The 21,934-nt window shown below is 49.0% G+C and overlaps 1 protein-coding gene and 1 long non-coding RNA gene across 6 annotated transcripts in view; both read left to right on the forward strand.

Moving 5' to 3' along the window:
* The window catches only part of IGDCC4 (immunoglobulin superfamily DCC subclass member 4), an 86,627-nt gene that overhangs the window by 41,380 nt on the left and 23,313 nt on the right, over nt 1–21,934 (forward strand). For all 5 annotated transcript variants that reach the window (XR_015275701.1, XM_023933801.2, XM_023933802.2 and 2 more), the window contains 5 exons: nt 15,766–15,900; nt 18,337–18,492; nt 19,013–19,423; nt 20,115–20,279; nt 21,274–21,411. Coding sequence is in view for 4 of the 5 variants with exons in the window: in XM_023933801.2 (XP_023789569.1) it covers nt 15,766–15,900; nt 18,337–18,492; nt 19,013–19,423; nt 20,115–20,279; nt 21,274–21,411 (1,005 nt within the window). In the remaining variant the exon portion in view is untranslated. The remainder of the gene's footprint in view (nt 1–15,765; nt 15,901–18,336; nt 18,493–19,012; nt 19,424–20,114; nt 20,280–21,273; nt 21,412–21,934) is intronic.
* On the forward strand, nt 7,539–13,950 carry LOC147650649 (uncharacterized). Its single transcript, XR_015275735.1, has 3 exons — nt 7,539–10,722; nt 10,807–11,012; nt 11,132–13,950. It is a non-coding gene; the product is annotated as an uncharacterized LOC147650649 (long non-coding RNA).

The raw sequence follows: 21,934 nt of genomic DNA on the forward strand, positions 1-21,934 counted from the left end.
GAGACTGTGTTGGGAGGACTCCTTTGTGGTCTGGGTGATTAGAAGGGATGAGGCAGCCCATTTGCTCCTTGGGGAAGACAGCACTTTTGGTGATGTTCTCTGCAGTAGCCTTGGATGGCAAGAGAAGTAAGGACTGGCATGGACAGACAAATGTGCTTCCCAAGCAAGCAAGAGAAATAGTTGGAGGCTGGAGTAGCTGACAGGACTGTGCCTACCCAGGTTGCCCAGCACAGTCCAGAGGAGGCTGAGCATAGTGACATCCAACTCGTGTGTCCATATTGCTGGTGCTCTGCTGAGCTCCAGAGATCTTTGTGTAGTATTTGGGAACAGTTCCAGTTGTTATTTCTCCTGGTGATGCAGGCCTTTGGAGCAAGGCTTTGGGTGTGAGCTGTCCTTCACCTCCTGATCTGGGCCTCAGCCTCTGAGTGCATTTTCCTTTGGAAGCCAAGAGTGCAGCGGGCAAGTCTGGACATGAGGACATAGCTGAGTGCAGTGGAGGTCTCCAGGCTCCAGCATCCTTCCCAGCACACCTGGCTGCCTCCCCAGCTTTGTATCATCCTTGTCCTGCAAGTGGACAAACTCATCAGGGCTGGGAGTCTGGCTGAGTCCCTTCTCTTGGGACAGTGCCCCCTGCCATGTCTGTCTCCTGTTCGTGCTGACCCCGGTGTATCTTGTATTCAGCTTTAACCTTGAAAGCTCTGAAATCCTTCCCAGCCCCTTTGGTCTTTGTTTAGGATTGCATTGCTTGGCATTCTGCTCCCAGTGTATTTTCCCAGCGATGGCTTTGCTGTTCATCCATCAGCAGGGAGTGTAATTAACTGTGGAGCCTGAGAACACACCTCAGATCAATGGATTGTGTCGTGGAGGTAATCTGGGTGGAATCTGCAGAGAATTCGTGAGCAGTTGAATGCTCTGTATCTAATTGCCAGCCCTTGCCAGATCCTCTGTGTGTGTTTAATGAAGCCCAGAGCCGAGGGGAGCACTTCCTATGGGCAGTTCCACACTCCAGAGACACCTCCTGTGTTGGCTCTGGTGTGCTATTGATAACTAATATCGATCAAGCTGCAAAGGTGAATTTCATGTCCTTGGCATCATAACTCATTCTGCATAATTGCATCTTGTAGCTCTGCAATGTTTAATCTGCTTTGCAAATGGAGGCAATGGAAGAGGTTAAATGGGAAGCGTTCCTTCTGGAGCACCAGCCGGCCCGAGCAGATTTCTGCCTGGAGTTCTCACCCAAATCTCTCTTCTGCAGCACCACACCACCCGCTGGCTGCTAAAACAAATATGTGAGGTTGAGTTTTTCACCAGATTGAGCTGATAGTGATGAAAAACATGCCTGTTAAATCTCTGGGGCTTTTTATAATTGGGGAGAAGTATCTCCGAGACAGATGGGAAACTGCAGTGACCTGTGCAGGCTGTAAACTCTTCCACGAGTGACTGGCATGGTATTGATCCTTTTTTGTTTCAGCACTTCACCATCAGAGCACATTTTTGGGTGCCTGGAGTGGCTTTAGGAGTCTTTTCCTCCCTATTCAGAAGCAGCTGATAATAGTTGGAGTGAGCTGGTCAGGCAGAAATCCTTTCCTAATTGTGAAAAATAAAACCAAACTAAACCAAAACAAAGAATTGTAGGAAAAAAACCCAAAACAAACTGAAAAACAGACAACAAAAGAACAATAGACTGAAATACAGCTATTTAGTGTTGCTTGTTTGGAAATTTCAGGGACCAAACTCTTGTGTGTCTGCAGACAGGAGCAACTAAACTGCTTCTTCCTTTCCTGCTCCTGGCTAGGGACTCTTTTGTGCCAAGATAAGGTGACAGTCCAGCCTTTCAGTTCCACTGCACTGCCAGGGGCCCTGGAAAAGGTTTGTGCAGTGGGACCTCATGTCTCCTTACCCACTGTCCCACTGGCAGTGCTGTGTCATGATGCTGCAGACTGTGCTCCTGGTAGATTTTGGGGTCTTGCTGGTGAATAATGCAAGTACTTTCAATGATCAGGCCTGGGAACTTTTTGTGTTCATGCCTCTGCCTTCCAGACAGGGCTGGATTTGAATGGGCTGTGCACAGCAAAAGAATCTGTTTCCCTATAGCTCTTCTGCCCAGTTGTCCTGTTCCTCCCTCCCTGTTCCTTATACGATGCTGGGAATTGTTCCATCTCCCTTATTAAAGGCCTTTTCCCAGTAATAACAGCAATTAACATGACCCCTTTCTGTCGTATCTGCACAGCCTAAAAACCCCAAAAGTGTCGTTTCCCTGGGCAGTGTGCCTTCCCTGTCCTGGGGGGAGTTTGGGCTGTGCTGTGTGTCCGTGGCTGAGCACATGCTGGCCGTCACAGGCAGGGCGGGGAGCGGCGCGGCTGCAGATGTTTCGGCTGTGCAGACTTCATGGTGCAAATTTCCAGACCTTCCCTGGGGAGGTGGCGTTTGGAGCTGGAAGGGAAGAGAGCAGACTGGACAGCGGGATACAGTCACGCAGCCCTGAAACAGAGCCTGCTGCTGAAACAGGGATAGCTTGGATTTCCCCCTTGGATCTCCACTGCTCCCCAGAGGATGGAGTGCCAAACATCTGGCAGCTCTGTCCCTTCACCCCTCACCTGGACAGGTGATGAATGAACACTGTGGCTCCCTCTGCCAAAAAGGGCATTAGGAGCTGGCTGTGGGATGCTTTCCCAGGCTCCAGCTGTGCAGGCTGCCTTTCCTTGGGGTCAGCTGTGTCTTGTTTCTCGTAGCTCCTTTTTCTGGAAGCAGGCTCTAGAGCCCTACTCTGAACTTGTAAATAAAGAACTAATTCCTTGTGTGTCCTGGTCATGTTCCCAGGTTCATGACATACACATGGAAGTGTTGCCACGCTTCATAAAGCAGCTCTCAAAGAAGAGTAGCAGAAGGGCTTGGGGAGTGTGACGTGTGCTCTCAGCAGGTCACTTTGCCTGTCACTTCACTTTCCCCCTCCCTGTCATGCACACTCCTGCTCTTTGTGTGTTTTCATGGGAATAGGGACTCCCTCTTGCTGTGTGTTTGCCCCACACCTGGCACAATGTAGCACAAATAACAGAAGCTGTTCTGCTGCAAGAACAGTAATTCTTATACAAAGATTTGATCTATTCTGTTTTTAAATGTCCCAAGGAGTATGGCTTCCCCTAATTTCATTGCATCTTCCCCACTGAATGCATGCTGGGATCTTTCTTCTCCACAGCTAACCCAAATTTCACTTCCCTGCAATTCTTCCTATCAGTTTTAGTTGCAAAGCATTGGGAATTTTGAAAAAATTGTCATTCCTACTTATTTTTTAATCCCTTTGAGTATGTGTAAGCAGTGTGGTGTGCCCCAGGTGACCTAAAGAAAGTTAAAAATCTTGGCAATTTTAGAACAGAATAGTTTTCTCCCACTGGAGCTGGAGAAAAAAGTTTGAGATCCTGACCCCAGAGCTCCTTTGTGTAGATCTCAGTGTTTGTGTTTTTTCATACTTACTGGTTATTGCAGAAGGATTGCCAAAACACGGTCCTGGGAGCCAGGACTCCTGGTTTCTCTCTCACTCTCTCTTGTTGGGCTGCAGGGAATCAATTCTTCAATGTTTAAATCTCTGTAAATAGGGATAATGTAATAAATAGCCTTGGAGTTGCCCTTTTGGAAGGGGTGGGTCAGTCTGGAAAGTGATTATGGGTATTTGGTGCTGGAGGGCATCTAGGGGCACATACAGAGAGAGGTGTGGACATATATCTGTGTGGGTGTGGGATTTCCCCTCCTCGTGCTCTCTGGACCCTGGTCCTGGTCTGTGCATGTGGGGTGGCCATGACTGCTGTGACACGTGTGGGGAAAACCTTTGCCTCAAACCAGGCTGGCAGGAATCAGAATCTCCCTGTGCTGCAATGATGCAGGAATTGGAGAACAGAGCAGGGTGGTGGATGGAGGTCTGGGCTGAGCGAGCCACGGAGGAGTCTCCCAGCAGCTGAGCACATCCCCCTCGAGCTGGGATTTAGTGCCGTGTTATTAGAGATGACACTGTGAGATTGCCGTTGGCAGAACATCATTTACGCTGACAGTTGTAGCAGCTTGCTGCAGCAGTGTCCCAGGAAATGGATTTTTCAGCCAAATATTTGTATGAATGTGATAACAGGGACAGAGCTTGGAGGCAGCTGAAGAACCTTCAGGTTTTTTGTTCTTTTGGTGTTTGTGCTACAGTGCCTTGCAGGTACCAGTGCAGAGCCTGGGACAGGGGTGTTTCCTGCTCCAAAGTGCTGTAGGAAAATACAGCTTTTGACTGGGATGAGCTTTAGGGATGGAGGGGAAGGTGGTGTTGAAGTGAGCAACACTCGCAGTTGGCCACCACCTCGCAGAAACAGACGTGCTGTTACCACAAGTGGATTTTCAGTCCCTGCATGTGCGAATGACGTGCTGGATGCTGGCTTGGCACTCAGCCTGAGCCCTGGCCACGTGCTCTGCTCCCCTCACGGCTTCCAACACAGGTACTGGGCAGCCAGGGGACAGGGAACTTTGTTTGGGTCAGTGCTGCTCTGGGCTGACCTCCCTGACCACAGCTGGGCATTGATCCTGTGTGTGCTGCCGTTAACAGTGAAGGGCAGCATTAACCAGAGTGCAGGTGTGGTCCCACCTGGAATGGGGTGCTCTCCCTCCAGCATGAACCCATTGCAGGGACAGCAGGGCCCTGTGTGGTCATGGGGGCAGAGCTATCCACAGTTGTGTTTGGGCATGGCGCATTTCTGGGAGCATGAGTTGTAGGAATGTGTAGGGAGAGAAAATGTGGGGTGGGATAACACAGTTGCATTTTTGGTGTGGGTTATTGGCATAACCAGCAAGTGATGCATCACCTCTGGAGAAGGAGACATTCCAGTTCCAGCCTGTAGTTGCCATGTTCCTGTTCCCTGTGCCTCCTGTCCTAGACACAGAACTGTCACTTTTCCCTCTCTCATTTTAGCATCCCATTTTGATTTGCCCTCTGGTCTCTCACTTCACTAGCAGTTAAGCAAGGAACTGCGCTCTACTTGACATCCCAAAAGCTCAGCCATGAGGACTCTGTTTACGAGTGTTTTGCAACTCTGGTTTCCTGGGAGCAGGTATCTGAAGCTGTTTGCATAATGTATCTGATGGATTCTGTAAAATGCTGTTGTTGCTCCTGCCTGTGGCAGAAGGTGCTAAGCAAGCCATGGCAAGTGTGAATTCAGAGGATGGCAAGATCAAGGAGGAGGTACACAACATTTCTTGCTTAATAAATAGATTTTAAAGCCAGAAGTGACCTTCTGCCTAACAAGCTGTAAACTTTTAACTCTGTCTCACTTTACTGAGCCTTTCACTGCTGGTGGGTTTCAAGCATGTGTGGAACAGGATTGAGCCCATAGATATTGGGGGAAACTTGTGAAAGGCTGGTGCAGACGTGTGTCAGGCACCCATCCAACCACACAGCACTGCTTGGCTAGGGTTCCTACAGGACCAGGATGCATCACACTCCTCACATCGCTGAGGAAAGCTGCTCATAGCTCCAGTGTCAGCAGCCTGCTCTGGGCCAAGGGGAGTTCCAGCTCAGCTGTCTGTGAAGTTCCGTGGGGCTATGATATGCCGCACTCCTGACAGCTCCAGCAGCCCGCAGTGACAGAGGGTTTGATACAAAATGCAGAGCCCTCACCTCCCATTAAGCACAACAGCTAAGCCTGGGGATGGCACTGAAGTGAGTGGCAACAGAGGTGTCAAGGATAATAGAGCAGAGCAAGGGATGTACAGCTGGGAATAGGTGAGCTGTTTCCAGGTCCTAAGGGGGAACTGGTCTAATCCACATGCTGTGGTAGCTGTGCATGATGTTTAGAGCTATCACATGTGGCTGGGCTCATGTGTTACTCCAGCTCCTGAAGGCAAGGATTTGGGCATGGTTTCTGGTCCTCTGGGGTTCTCCACATGCACCTCTTACTAATCCAGGTCTGCTGCACTTTTGAGGCTTTCTGAAATAACAGTTGGTGTTTGGTAAGGCTTCGACCAATGTCGGGTTTAAGCGGTAGGCTCCATTCAGTTCTCTTGAGAGTCCCTTGGTGGTGGTGCAATCCTGTGGTGCATCAGCACATCTGCACTACAGGGATCACACCTAGCCTGTCCTGGAGGGTGTGGGACAGGCTGTGCCTGCATGAGGAGGCAGGAAGGGAGCTAGGAATAGAGACCAGAATTAGGTCAGCAGCTTGCAGTGGGCTGCAGGACAGGAAGGTTGATGTGGTTGGGCTCCTGATAACACCAGTTAATTATTAATCATTGGTATTGCAGCTGTGCCTCAGCAGCTCTCTGAGGTCGAAGGCTGGCGGTGCCCTCCAGCACTGACAGCATCCAGCAGCTGGAGTGAGGATGTTGGAAGTGTCTGGAGGCATAGCACAGCTCATGGTGGTGTCTAATCCCATTGCTTTTGACATGGGACAGACATATCCCTGTCTCCAAGACCCACCAGTACCTACAGGGGTGCTGAGAAACAGGAATGGGAGGAGTGGGCCTGGATCACAGGGGAGGCTGTGTCAGGAGCAGAGCTGGGCTGCTCCAAGCCCTTTCTTGGATATCTTGGATGCCAGGAATCACTCAGAACACAGCTGGGAGTTTGCCTTCAGTATCAGAGATGTTCTTGCCCAACAGCAGTGCCAAGTGGATTGTGGACAAGAGTGAGGAGCAGGAAGAGGGAGGAACAATATGATAAGGTGGTGTTATTAAACACTGTCTTAGTGCACAGCCTTAGATTAGGGTTCCCTGTGGCACCCAGCAAGTATCCAGCCAAAGGGCTTTGACAGAATCTGTGGGTATCAGTGATGATCTTTCCTCATGGAAAGCCAGGTTTTCTTCCGGACTTTTCCTAGAAAAACAGATTTGCATTGTCCTGAGTGGATGCAGATGCATCCATCTGCTTTTCATTCTCCCTTCCAAGTTGGCAGTCTCAGTTTGCTGCCAGACTGTGTTACTGTGGGCTCCCAGTGTGTTGTGTGTTTGCAGCATCGCTTGTGGGAAGCATTCTGTGTACCTGGCATCAGGGAGACCCCATGGCAAGATCCCTTCCCAAAATGTTCCTCTTTTCAAAGCTGCTTGGGACGGTGGATGGCTGCTCTGGCAGAGGGAATGGGGCAGAGCAGGAGCCATGGTCACAAAGGAAGTTGGTTGTGCCCTCCTGCACAATCCAGAGCCTCCAGCCTCATCCCTCTCTGCTGTCGCTGGATGTGCCTGAATTGCAAATGGATGTGATGTTACAAATAAATCTGAATTGCAAATAGATCTGATGAAATAGGTGTCAGCCCCTGGGAAACATCAGCCTCAGAGCACAAGGAGGAAGTGACTGGAGTGAAGTGTCTCCAGTCACTGAGGCAAGGTGAGTAAGGAGTTTCAGGGTGACTTTTGAGCCAGAATGGTCTTCTGTTGACCGTGTCTGTGTCATTTCTCTGCAAGAGGTGAAAAAAAGAAAAGCCTTACAGCTTCTTTATTTCTTGGAGGTTCCTCATGTATCATCCTGGAAGGTGGTGTGGTGCCCTAGGATAATGACAAAGAGAGCTGGTGTCATAATGGTTGAAAAGGCATGAGGATGTTCCCACTGAATCCCAGAAGCTGGCAAGCTCATGTCCCCAGGACCATTTCATGGTTACTGATTTGGGGGGTGATATTTAAATCATGGATACTGTGGCTTTTTTTAAGGGTCTTCTGATGTTCTCTGGCTATTACTTTTGCACCTTCACTTCTGTGAATAGCTGTGTTATGAAGCATGAGCTGATGGAGTCCCAGAGACACTGAGAGATGTGCCCAGAGCAGCACAGTGAGTTAGTGACAGAGACCATGGGAGACTGTCTCGAACCACTGGACCAGAGGCTGGTCCAGCAGGGAAGCTGGGACATGATCCTGACTGGCTGTCAGCTGTGGGACATTCCTGCTGTATTGTGGAGGTTCCTGTAGCAGTGGTGACTTTACAAAACAGCCTCTTGCAGCCCTTGTTTTTCTAGTCCCTGGTTTTGGCAGCTGCATGGAAATGGCTGGAGCTTGCAGTGCTTTAAAGGCTCAGCTTGAGCAACATGAGCTGTCTGGATTTTAGGGTTAGAGCAGGGAGGCTGTTCTGCTGTTCTCCACACAGAGACACTGGGGTACCTCTGCTTCTTTCTTCACTTTTCCTTGTTGGCCTCTCACCTGATCTAGAGGCTCAACTCCCTCTGTACACTGAGTGACTTTCTTATAGGGAATTTGCACAGAAGTCTGTAAAAATGTGTCAAGACAAGCTTATTAATTGGTAGTTACTGTCTAAAATGATGACACTATCAATGCTGCTCCAACACAGTCCTCCTGTTAAGTCTCAGCTATCCACTGTGCCCTGAGCTGGGGTTCCCTATTGCCTCTGCCACATTCCAGCTCCATGGGCTGCTGCTTCTGCCTCCCACAAACTCTCTGTGATGTGTCTTTAGGCTTCTGAGGATCGAGGTGGCTGAAGGCCTGAGGTGTCCAGCCCTTTGGCCGGTGGCAGGAGCCAGAAGAGCCGCAGTTCTCAGAGCTGTGTGCAGCGGGGCAGCCTGGCCGCAGCTGCCGGCACAGCCCCTCCTGTTTATTTTGCCTGGCTCCGGCTCGGAGCGGTGCAAATGGAGGCGCTTCCAAGCGCTCTGGGGAAGCGAGCAGGAATGCGTCGTGCAGTCTGGCTGGCTCCCGTCCCTTTTGGCGTGATGAGGAGCAGTTCCAAATGCGTGTACGCAAACAGAGAGCCAATGTTGACAGCTTTACAGGAGCTGGAGTGGTGGGCAAAGCACACTCCTGACTGCTTTGCAGCAGAGCTAAATGTACCCTGGATGTACAAAACCCCATAGCCTGAAGGATCGAGGGTTTGGGGAGTCAGGGAAGAGCCCCCCCGAAAAATTCAAGGCAATTCCTGGAAACCTGCCACTCTTTCTGAGCTTCTGGTTACAGAGAGTTCAGGGTGTCAGCTTGTGGCTGAGCTAGTACATTAAAGGATTTAATTTCTGAGCTGAAATCTGTCAGCTGTATAAAGAAGTTGAGAGGAATGAAAGAGGACTGCCTGATGGCCCCTTTGCCTGTCTGGACTGGGATCCATGTGCTCCCAGGGTTTCCAGACACAGACGTGGAACTGGGGAAAATGTTGGACAGGCTGTTTCTCAAGCCAAATGAGAAGCTGTTCCTAGGGCAGCTTTTCCTGCCACACTCTGTGGAGACACCCCAGAAGCTGTGGCAGGTGGTGGTCTGGGGAGTACATCCAGGTAGTAAATGGACACTCCTCATCCAAACTAATTAATCTCTCTGCATCTTCTTTTCATCTTTTTAACCAGAGAAATGTATTTTATCTGTTAAATTCTGTTTTTCATGTATATGCAAACAGCAGGAGCAGGTTTTGTGAAGTGTAGGCTGAACCTTATATTTTAAGATCTGTTTGCTGACTTCTTTGTGGGGGATTTTGGGATCGTAGTTTGAGATCCAAGTGCTGTGTGTGGAGGTCTTTTAATAGCACAAAAAAGTGATTGAACTTCTGTGTTTTAATCACTTACACATGTTTCTTTGTGTGCTGCTTTAAAGATGACAGGATATGTCACTGCTTTGCTGCAGCACCATCTTAGTAAGGAGGAAGAGAGACTCCCCATTCCAAAACATGGAGATAAATTCTTCCCTGTTCAGCTTTTCAGTTCAGTGTTTGCATTGACAAATGCATAATTGCTTACAAAACGTTTGGAAGACATGAGGTAAAAAGACAATACAAAACTGATTTATTGAGCTCATCTGTGCTATTGGGCAGAAATAACCTGTTACTCCAATACGCTGAGCAATGGAAGCCAAGACCATTTTTAACCTCCCTTCTGGGATGACTTGTGTGCTCACCCAGATATTCCAAGGTGCCTGGGAAGGGAAAGGAAAGGAACATTTCTATGAGCACTGGTGCTGACACGTTGTGCTGGGACAAGCTCTGCAGTCCCAGTAGCAAAGCACTGTCCATGCTGTGGTTTCTGCTGAGGCACACACCTAAAAGATCCTGCAAGGCTTGGGAACCAAAGGCTGCAGAAGAGGAGCTCTGAGAGCACTTAAGTTGGGGAATTGATTTCCATAATCTTGTAAGCAAAAATCATCCCATCCTTCAATGATAGGAAAACAAAACTTGGATCCAAACCGCCAGGGGCGGTTTTAGCAGAGGTGGGAGAAAAACCCCAAAAAGTAAATTGTAAGTTTCAGAAAAGATACATGCTTGCATTTGGGGATAGAGGAGGCAGCTTTTGACTTAGGAAACTTGGGAACACCTAATTTAGGGTGTTAAAAGGGCACCACACACCTTTCTAGTCACTTATGAAAGGTCCCTTGTGCCAGTCCTTTTTGCTTTCCTATTTACAAAGCTGTGTCTTGCCATTTTCAGGTGAGAGCAGTTAGAAAAGAAGAAATGCCTATTGCTAAACATGCTCAGGTGTGAGATCTGACATTGTTTATATTGCCCCCAGAGCAAATGTTCTGTAGTGTTTGGATACAACTGGGCAAGAGTCTTGCCTACAGATTTTACATGCTAGTTAGCCTGTCCTGAAGTAGAAATAAATTACAGATAAATTTCCAGGGCAGTATAAAAGGAGGAGAAAGGCAGGTCTGGAGGATGTTTTTCTCCTCCACAGTTGCTGTCAGTTTCTTCCCTAACAGTCCAGGACGTCTGTGAGTTATCCAAGAAAAGGCAGAGAGCTGGGGAGTGGGAGCAGGACATGCTCTGCAAACACAGCACCCGCATTTTTGAAGGTGTGTGCTTTGCAATGGGTAATTTGCTCCTTTATTGTCTGCAGAATAACAGCAGTGACAGCATTGACTTTCTCTAATGAACAGCTGCTCAGTGCTAGGATCTATTCCCGGAGGAGGCTTGAAGGGATGAATAAGGTTTCATGCTCCTCCTCCAGAGAGGGTGAGAAAGTTCTCAGAACAGAAGATTATTGCTTGATTGTCAGAGATCTCCAAATCTTGACCTGCTGACAGCTGAGAGCTGAATGTGTCGCCATGCAAGTCATATTTAACCTTCCAGCACTTTTGCCAAGGTGGGGTGTTCATGGAATCAGGAGAGAGGTGTTAGTTCCCATCCAAGAAGTCATCCTCTTGTCACTGCAAACGACCATCACAAATTGGCTGAACAAAAAGCATTTTCCTCCTGTTGCAGTGCCTGAATTCTTTACTGATACTCTGCACTAACAAGAGCAGAGAGGCGGGAGAGGATTGCTCTTGAATTATGGATGCATTAGAGGCAGAGCCAAGTTATGAACTCTTGAAGCTGGAAATCACTGATGGATGTTGTAACTCAAGCCATAAGCTCAAATAAACGTTTTGAGCTTTGTCCCAAGCAGCTCCCCTTGGTGCCTCTCTTGACATCCCTTCTCAGAGTTCACCTTTGCTGTGAAATGACACAATTGGATTTGCAGAGATTGGGCAGCCTCGGGAGTGTGCTCAGGTACGTCTGGCCACTCACTCACAGGTTCCCTGTGCTCCCTTCCCCACCTCCTTTTGGTTTTATGACACACATCATTATAAAAGCTTTCTTGTATTTCCTCTGTGCCTGCCCTGAACCCAGCTCCAGGCACTCAGGGATGCCTGTGGGAGCAGTGGGAGAACAAAGTGGAGCACCCAGGTTTGGCATGACTCCCCTGTCTCATGACAAGGAAGTAGAAAAACACATAAACTGAGAAGTCCTCTGTAGTGAATCATTTGGAAACAGTCAACTGCAGGCAATATTTTGCAATATTTCTGCAGCTGATCAGTAAGTCTGGGCTCTGGGTCTATGGTAGCACCTTTGTAGTCTCCCTGTGCAGGGGTTAATGGACTGCACAGGAAGAGAGCTGCCTTCACAAACTTTTCCAGTGCCCTGAGGATTCCCCTCAGTTCTGTGTACTACTCTCAGTGATCCCAGAGCCATTCCTGGCACCCCATAGGTGTTTTTTTCCAGTAAAAGAGGGTAAAATAGATCCATCTCATTCAGAAGGGCAGAAAGTCCACAAAGGCCTCAGTGATGGAGAGTTTTGATGTGAATGCATGGGTTGTGCCTTGGGCTGTGCAAAGCTTTTGCCTGGAGCAGCTCTGCTGCTTGGAGAGACAAAACAAAGCTGGCAGAGGGAGAGAAATCTCAAAGCCCAAGTTTTAAATAGCAGCTCTGTGAAAGCTTTTAATGGCCCAGAGCAGCCAGCACAGCGCAGGTGCATTCTGTGACCTGTTTTGTTCAGGCAGTGAAAGATGTCTTGGAAACTGCAGCTCTTTTTTCCCTTTGGTTCTGACAATATTCCCTCTTGACCTGAAATTGTCTTAATGGCAGTGGAGACAAAAAGCCTCACGTAAGTTTTACTCTTTGATGTGTGTTGGAATTCCCTGTGTGGAAGTTTCCCTGGTTAGCTGAGTACTGTTCTTGGGAACTCCTCAATGAAACACAGTTTGTAGGGCTGAACTTGCGATCCATTGTGTCCAACCAACCTAGAGAGGTGGCAAGGGAAAAATGTGCCCCAAAGAGGCACAGTCTGAAGAGAAACTTGACTTGTGGACTTGCTCTGAGATACCCACAATGGAATACAAAGCTGAAGAGAAATGTGTTTGTGTGTGCAAGAAGTGTAAGGGGCATTCATCCATGCACACACCCAGGAATGCACTGGGAAAGCAAGCAGAACTGTTTATGTTTGTAATATGATTTTCAGTAATCAGATATGGGCCCTGGACTAATATGTTTTCCCAATAGTTTTTCAAGGCTGAAACAAAGGTAAAACCCCTCTCCTAGTGACTGACAGCACTATCAGGCAGCTTTCAGGGATCAAATGATACAGGACAAGTGCCTTCAGGTGAAGCTTCTATAACCTGTAAAGTGCCTTTGCCAGTCAGTACCTGGGGCACTGCACCTGATGGAACAGATGAGTGTTTAAGTCAGGTTTGAGCAGCTTTCTCTCTTACTCTGCTCTAAGCTTGGTAGAGAAAGCTGCTTGGAAATCTGGCAGGGAATATATTACCATCTGGCTGGTGTTATTTTTTCACTCTAGATTTATTTTTTCCCCCAGCAGTGTAGAAAAAGACAGCTTTTTGCACACAGACGTGTCTCAGCCATGTCCTGCCCAGCAGATACGTGGCAGCCGGTGGTGGTGGGTAAAGAAGCTCACTCCCAGGGTAGGCTGGAAGTCCTACCATGGATATTCCTGTTCCCTGGATGTGTGGTGTTGGCTGCTGCCCTGCTTGTTTTCATCAGAAATTGCTGTGGCCCTGCAGGCAGTGATTGGTGTCCAGGGTGGGCAGATTGGGCTTGCTGAGCCCTGTGCAGGGTGAGCTGGGCCTGAGCCTGGGCTGTGTGGAGATGTGAGACCACATCCAGCCCTGCTCAGCACAGAGCAACTCCTAACCTGGCTCCTTTGCCCCACTTTCCCCAGCTCACTCATCACAACTCATTGGGTTCTGCAGTCTTCCAGCGCTGTGGCCTTCCCTGCAATGGCTGCTGTAACCCTTTGCCTTTGTTTCTGATGCTTTTTTATATGTTTCCTTCCAAATCCTGGCTGGAAAGCTCCTTCTCCTTGCTCTTTCTCTGATGTTGCCTCATCCCTCTGTGCTGTATTAGGTTGAGACCTCGCATTAACAATGTGCAGGGCAGCCTCACCCATCAAGCTGGGTCTCACCAGAGTCCCTGTTGATTCCCTGCTCAGTTCTTGTGCAGGACTAATGATTACTGGTGGATTTAGTGCTTTGTTGAACTAGAGCTGGAGTTAAAAGAAAGCTGCTATTGCAGAGAGCCTTGAGTTTCTCTGATCCTTGAGCTTACTTGCCTGGGGTGGAAGCTCTTGTGATGGTTTTTGCATTAAGCCCATTTTCTGTCTCAGTAGTTCAGAGTGACCAGGATTTTGATCTGATTGTCTGATTCTGAGTTCTCAAAACTCGTATCTCCTGAGTTTTCTTCCTGTCCCTGTGCTGTCCCCCCAAGTTTTCCTGTGTGCTGGCTGTGAGGCTGAAGGTGTCTTCGGATGTGGACGATGGGAGCAGCAGAGGATGTGACAGAGCAAAGCCCTGGCCAGCTCAGTCTGGGTTTGCCTGTCCACACCAGCCTCTCTGTGTAGGGTACTTTTGCCACTGGAAGGAGGACAGCTGGTCTGGCTCTTCCCTGCCCCAGGGCAGCTCCTCTTGCTGGTGTTTGCCCAGGGCTGGGATTGCAGGTCAGCGTGGTCCGGCCACTGCCCCGGGTCAGGCACTGTGGGCGCTCCTCGGTCTCTGCTTCCATCTGCTGGACAAGCACCGGCTCCTGCTCACTCCCGGTTTCCCTTGGTGCCTCAGGGTTTCTGCTGGCTCCTTTTGACTGTGCTCAAAATCCTAGAGATGGAAATCCCTTTCACGCACGTATGGACTGCGAGAACATTTCAGTGTGGAACCAATGCTTTGGCAAGGACTGCCCTGCTTAGATTGACTGGCACCGAGCCTGGGGCTGGGCTGAGCACAGCGCATTCAGTGCAGCCCTGTGTGGCCTCCTGCCGTGCAGGCAGCTCTGCCTGTGAAGCTGAAGCTCCTCTGGTTTATATCCCCAAGGAATTCAGATGTGACTGAGTTGTTTGGATGCTGCATGAATGGCCAGTGAGGGTCTCCAGATGTGGCCAGAGCAGGTGCTAGAGGACAGAATGTGAAGAAACTGGGCAGGGAAGACATGGTGCCTTCCTTGGACATCTCCCTCAGCATCTGACAATCAGGGGCCCAGTCAGGAACATTTTGGGCTGGGGACTGTAATGAGACTGTATTTAACAGTCCTGGTAAATGTGTCCTTTGTGAGCTTGTCTGAATCTCTTGGGATTTGAGCTCTGCAGCATCTTGATACACTGTGTTCAGAAAGGTCCTGCTTTTATTTGTTTGAGACCTGCTGCCAAAAGCTTTCATTACAGGCTTTAGTGTTACTGGTACTACATGACTCCTCTACAGTTATTTCTCCCTTCATGAGGACAACAACAAAAGTGTCCCCCAGAGTTAGAGGTATTTAAGAGAGCTGGAGGAACTGGTGAGGGTCATGAACAGTCTGGTCTGCTCAAGAGTGCTTCGGTTGTTTTCATCTGACAACAGAAATTTGGCCGCTGCAAAGGCATTTCCTTAACCTTCCCTTAACCTCTGCTCAGCAGTGGGCAGACACAGGCAGAAGGTTAATTTCAAGCAGAATATCCCCATCCCATTCTCAAGGCATTGTGCAATACAGCCTGGAGACCTTCCTGTAAACCTTGCTTGATTTAAGTGTTGGCTCTTGCTCTGTGCACGTACAAGCTACACAGCACTGTCTCCTCCAAATGTGGGATGACTGATCAGTCTTTGTGCTGTCAGGTGAAGGCCAGGACACAGCCATGACCTCTCTGTGTTCCACTTTACAGTCCAGCATCTGGCTATTAGAATTTTTTTAGCCAAGTGACTGGATTCTTTCTGAGCTGCTCCAAAGCCTTGGTGGAGGGTGAGTGTTGGTGTTGCTCTGTTTGAGGATAGTGATGTCTTGTTTCATCTAATGAATGAACATCAATGTAGCAACAGTTCATGAAGGTTCTGGGTTAAAATGCTACTTGTTTTCCATGTGAAAATCCTGTTATTAGGACCCATGTAATTAGAGTAAATTTGTTGGGCAGATTGTGTTTCTTTAGTAAAAATTCTGTAGTTGTATAAAAGCAAGACCTGTTTTTCTCCCCCAGCTGGGCCCATTTCCATACCATGAGACTGCCCAGGGAAGCACAGCAAGGGAGCCAGGGCTCTACGTGTTTTCTTTTTCTGGGAACTTTGCATCTTGGAAGGACAGAGTTTTTTTTTAATTTTTGACATTAGGTTCCCAGCCAGCAGGAGGAGATGTCACCATCATTGCAGCTCCGGAGAACACCACAGTGGTGGCTGGGGAGAGCGTGGTGATGGAGTGTATGGCAGCTGCTGATCCCACCCCCTTTGTCTCCTGGATAAGACAAGGTGAGTATGAAGGACAGGACTAAATCTCTGTTGTCCATAGGAACCTGTGGATACCACATTCTAAAAATCTATCAAGAGTGGAAAAATCTGGGACAGGAAGGGTGCTTGTAACATCAATACCTAATGACACAGCTGGTGTCACAGTGTGGAGTGTCCTTGCTGAAGTGGAATTATTAATTAAATCTTGAAGGTTACAAAGCACACAGTTCAATTTAGAGTTGTTTGACCTGTGCCTGGATGTCTTTTGATCTGTATTAGTCTTCCTTGTGTGAACTGGAGCAGTAAAGGTCATGAGATGGGGTCAGGTGCCACTCCTCCCTGGACTCCAAGGTTACTGGGGATTCTGTGGAATCTGCCATTGCACTGGAGGAATAGCTTGTATTATCTTGCAGGATTATAAAACTTGATAAGATCTGTTAATCCTTGGAGTGACTGGGACTGTTACTGGGAGATTTTTGTTGAATGGAAGGATTGAGGACCTGCTTAGGTCTCGTCAGAGGTGTATGAATGAACTGGGCTGGCAGATGTTACCCAGGGCTGATAGGCAAAGTCACGAGTTGGATGCCAGTGTCACTTCACTGAGATTCACATCCATCAGATGTGTTTCAGAGGCTCTGACTGAAGACATTCTCAGCTCAGAGGTTGATTCTCCCCCAGAAAAGGCTCTCAGTCAGTTTCAGAAATCCGGGTCACAATTTAATACTCTCCCCTGTAGCCATTTATTGTGGTTGGTTTTCAGCCCAGATTTGTCCACAGACAGTGATTTTAGCATATAAAAATATTTCCTCTTCCCCACAAAAAAGCAGCAAAAAACCCTCAGAGGATACCACTTTGGAAATCAAATGAACAAGGCTTAAATGTTATGGCAGAAATGTTTCTAGTTTATCCCATGCACTTTACAATTACAAATACTCAGCATTCCTGTGCTAGATCACTTACTGCTTTACTGAGAGCTGCTGATGCCCATGGTAAAATAGATAATATTAGAGTTAAATAACATTATGAAAATTTTTTGTAAGAAAGGAAGACAAGAGTGGAGGGGGAATGATTGGTGAACCAGTTCTTTCCATGCTTTATTTTCAGGTGTTTGCTTAGTCCCAGTCTCTTTTGTGTGGACTCTTCAGATTAAAAGGATGGAGTAACAGTGCAAGTCATTCTGAGTTACACAAGTTTATTTCCAAGCCCTCATTAAGGAACAGGCTGGGTTACTGGACCATCAGTCATGTAGGGAACACTGAGGATCTACCTCCAGGTTGCCAGTTTGGCTCTTGCCAGCCTTGGTGGTGTCAGCTAATTGCTACCATCTGCAGCCAGTTTTCCAACCAACCGCTCCAGTGCAAGCAGGGTGTGCAGATTGTCTGCTCTGAGTGTGCAGCCACTGAACTGTGAGGCCTTTTGAAGACCCCTAAAGTGCAGGGAGGGGGCAGAGGATCTGCTCTTAGCCACATTCCCTGCTGATGGTGCTAAGTCAGTGCAGCTGTTCACAGTGGAGGTGGGGAGTTTGTTCTGTGTGAGCTCCAGTCTCAGCTGAAGCTGGAGAGGTGATTCTGCAGGCGGAGAGGGACAGGGTCTGGTGATGCACAGGTACTGCACAAATTGGCTGCTTCTCCCAGTCTGCAGAGTTGTGCCAGACCTCCCATCCAAGCCTTTCCTCAACTTGTCCCCAGCTCTTGGCTTTGTCTCCAACACTCACTAAGAGGTACCAATGCCATATCCCTGAGTTTCTCACCTCAGAGTGATGCTGAGAAGATGCAGTGCCCAGCACCAGCCTCTGCTGTCTGTGATGCTGAGGAGCCCAGGGCTACTTGAAGTTGTAGAAGGACATCTTGGCTTCTGGCCAGTGATACAGAGCTGCCCTTTCGTCCTTCCCAACTCAGCAGTGCTGAGCACCCAGCCTGGAGAATGGGGAGAAAGCAGCTCATGGCTCTGACATAAACACTAGAGCACCTCACAGCCAAGCTGTGAACAAGGAGTGGATCAGGAAACTCAGTCAATTTGAGTTCACATCCAGGATGCAGAGGAGGAACCCCTGAGTTGTCAGTGGTTCAACAGTCTTGCTGACATTGCATGAATGTCTGTGCTCATGGTGGGGGTCAGCAGGCAGATCCAGCAGCTTTTCCAAACTGTGTGTTAGCACAGCTTTTCCTTGAATGTGTTGTTCCTAAGGCTCTCATTGCAGACACACCCTAGGCATCAGAAACTGTTTTGATCCAAACCAGAACTTTTTGGATTATTGCAGGGTAAACTAAACCTTGAGCCCGTGTTGGCTTGAGCTGGCTGTCAAGCACTGAGGAGTGTCCCAGCAGAACTCTGGGCTGGAGTTTGGGATTTGAGGGGTCTCTCCACTCCCCAGCTGCGATCCTGGCATTGTTTACAAGCCCTCATAACGGGCAGCCTGGGGCTCCCTCACACATTTGTGCACATTCCTTCCTGCAGATGGAAAGTCCATTTCCACAGATGTCATTGTGCTGGGCAGGACAAACCTCCTCATTCCTTCCAGCCAGCCCCATCACTCCGGGGTGTACGTGTGCCGAGCCAACAAACCCCAAACCCGGCAGTTTGTTACTGCTGCAGCTGAGCTCCGCATCCTCGGTGAGTAGAGAGCAGGCACATTCTCAGGTAAAAATGCTGACCAGCTTGCTGTGGATTGCATGGATCAACATCCAGGAAATCCCCAAGGGTTTGTGGCCCATCCTGGCTAAAATGGGAACCAGGTTAGAGCCAGGAGGCCTGAGCTGGGATAGCTCTCAGTGGGAGTGTCACCTCTTTAATTTGGGGTTTAGTTCCTGGTATTTACTGAACCGTTTTATGCCTTATTCTTGTTCTCCAGGGTTCCCCCTTGGAAATCTCTATCAGCAATTAACTTTCAGTATCCTAGAAGCCAGCAGGGAGAACAGCCTAGGATCAGGGAACGCAGCAGATGATTGATACAGAATTTATTTTTCCTTTTGGACAGAGTCTAAATTAAGCCTCTAGAGTCTGCCTGGCAAATCCCATATTGTAAGCAAAGCTGCTACTGAATAAAACATAGCACAGAGTGGGGAGGAGAAGGGATTTGCTTTGCTATCTTTTCCTCCTCCTTCCTGCATTAATTTTTCCTCTCTCCTCCCAGCTACTCCCAGCATTTCCCAGGCTCCTGAAACCATCTCCCGCACCCGAGCCAGCACGGCCAGGTTTGTGTGCAAGGCAGAGGGAGAGCCAGCCCCCACCATCCACTGGCTGAAGAACGGGGAGCCCATCCTCTCCAACGGGCGCGTGAAGGTGCAGAGCAGCGGCAGCCTCGTCATCAACCAGATCGGCCTGGAGGATGCTGGCTACTACCAGTGTGTGGCTGAGAACAGCCTGGGCATGGCCTGTGCCACCGCCAAGCTCTCGGTGATCGTGCGGGAGGGTTTGCCCAGCGCTCCCAAGAAGGTGTCGGCCGTGTCCCTCTCCAGCACCACCGTCCTCGTGTCCTGGGAGCGGCCGGAGCACAACAGCGAGCAGATCATCGGCTTCTCCTTGCACTACCAGCGCGCCGTGGGTAGGTGTTACTGCCCTGAGCAGCACTGCTGTGTCAAAGGTACAGGGCACAGCTTGACCTTCTTCCCCAGCTAATGATAAGTGTGAGGCAATTCCCTTTTCTTAGCAGGTAAAGGAATTTTCTCCTGGAATCAGTATCAGCCCATGACAGTGCCTGTGGATTAGCCAACATATTCTGACTTCTGATTGGCAGTAGTGTGTCCACATAGAAGAATTGTCTGGTTTCTATGGGACCAGACATTGACTGATTTGATTTTGTATGCAAAGAGTGTGATTACTATCAGTGATATTAACCAGCTGCATTGTGTACAGGGGGAATCACTAAATTATCCACACCCAGAATCTGAAGTGAGGCACTGGCTGTCTTGGGGTCTATCTTCCCAAACAGCCAGCAAGCCAATGCTCCTGCTGAACTGTTGCCAGAGTGCTTCTGAAAATTAAATTGGTAACTGCAGCTGCTTCAGCATGGATTAAGAAGTTTGAGTCAAAATGGAGACATTAACATTGAGGCATTAGAGTTTCTGCCCAAAAAACTCATGTAAGAGACGAGGCTGTGCAGGTGCTGGGGAAATGGGAGAAGATAATAGTGATTTTTAAAGTGGATTTAGTCTGTAGGCCTTGTGAATTAAGTAATTTTTCAGGAGTGTCTTGGCAGTTCACTGACCTGCTGATCAGTGTTTCCTTGGCTCTAGGAACAGATAATGTGGAATACCAGTTTGCTGTCAATAACGACACAACTGAGCTGCAAGTCAAGGATCTGGAACCAAACACCAACTATGTCTTCTACGTGGTTGCATATTCCCAGCTGGGAGCCAGCCGGACGTCCTCTTCCATCATCGTCCAGACCCTGGAGGATGGTGCGTTGAATTAGATGGGTATTGGTTCCTGGGAAATGTTCTTGGCCTGGTTCATGGTGAGCACTGAATGCACTACAGAGAGTAGCAGCTCCTGGAAACCTAAACCTGCACTCTGGTCTCATCATCAGCTTGGGTGATGAAGAGTATGAAAATAACCTGGCTGATTATGAGGCCCATGAGAATCCTTTGGGAATTGCTGTCAGCTCCTAAGGGCTTTCACCTAACCCATGTGATATTGCTCTAAGCTTTACTCTGGGCCAGACTGGATTTCAACTCAGAAGAAACATCTATTGCGTTTTGTAGGGGTGGGAGCAGCCTTGAGGTCAGACCCCTTAAGAGCCAGTAGTTTGTGCTGATTTTACCATTTATCACATAGAATTTTGTGAGCAGTAAAGGCAGAGTGCCAGAAGCACAGCTGCCCAATGGGAGGCCATGCACAGCTTTCAACAAGCTGCAGGACAGAGGCAAGCAGAGATGGTTTTGGCAGACCTCGTGTGCATTATGTGCTTTTAATGGTCCTGACAGGGTGACCTGCGTGGTCCCATGTGTGTGTCTGAAGCCTGAAAGGCTGAGTTGAAAGCATGAAAGCTGCCTGCAGCCCAGAGCTGTGGTTCTCAAGGGAATGAGGATTCCCAGGCTGCAGTTTGGATCTATGAGCCATTTGCTTTTGTGTCTCCTTCGTGCTCCACAGTACAGCACAAGCTGAGAGCTGGTGTATGCCACCCTCCTCAGTTTGCCCTGGACACAGGTCCCTGGGAGCAGCGTAGCTGGGGCCAGCAGGCTCTGGTCAGCCTGGAAGTGAAGCAGTCCAGCATCTCCCCTCCCCAGACACCCCTGAAGGGCTGTGGGGTGTTGGTTCCCCCAGGACAGACACCAAGTCACCAGTGGCTGTGGCAGAGCTAAGGTAGTGGCCTCTAACCAGCTCAGAGAGCTGGCAGAGACGTGCTGAGGTCTTGCCCTGGTCTTTGCTGACTTCTCTTGGTTGTTAACCCAGTTCCCAGTGCAGCCCCTCAGCTGTCCCTGTCGAGCATGACTCCTGGTGACATCCGTGTGACCTGGCTGCCTCCTCCGCCTGAGCTGAGTAACGGCAAGATAACCAAGTACAAGATCGACTACTGCACCCTCAAGGAAGGTGAGGAAAACTCTATTTGGGGTTTGTGTTGTCTGCTCTAGTGGTGTTAACAGGCTGTGATGTGAAAGGGAGGTGGTGCAAAGCTGAAAACAGGGATCCCTTTTACCCAGCGGAGGAGAACCCTTTCATAACCTGGCTCTGTCTGGTGGTTATGGCAGTGCTACTTCACACCACCTCCAGTTTCCTTTTCCTGTGATCATGGAGGCACTGTGTCCCCAAGAGAATGGCCTGACCCATGTTTGTGCTGTCCCAAGAATGTCTGCATGAGCAGCCCTTCACTGCCATCTGCACTGTGTTTTGGAGGAAGAACTTTATGCTGCTTGGGGAAGAGGGGTAAATGCTTTCAGTTTCCTTAAAATGGAGTCTAATCAAAGCGATCCTTGTGGGAAAGAACCCCAAACACCCTGGCCAGGTTGTGTTGCTCTATTGCCAGCTTTTATCCAATTTTGTTTATGTTGTCAGACACGCTGAGCAGGGTTCAGCAGGGATAGTAACATTTACCTCTGCTGGATGGGGCTGTTCC

Source organism: Cyanistes caeruleus, chromosome 13 (assembly GCF_971803275.1).
Source record: "Cyanistes caeruleus chromosome 13, bCyaCae1.hap1.1, whole genome shotgun sequence".
Lineage (NCBI taxonomy): Eukaryota > Metazoa > Chordata > Aves > Passeriformes > Paridae > Cyanistes > Cyanistes caeruleus.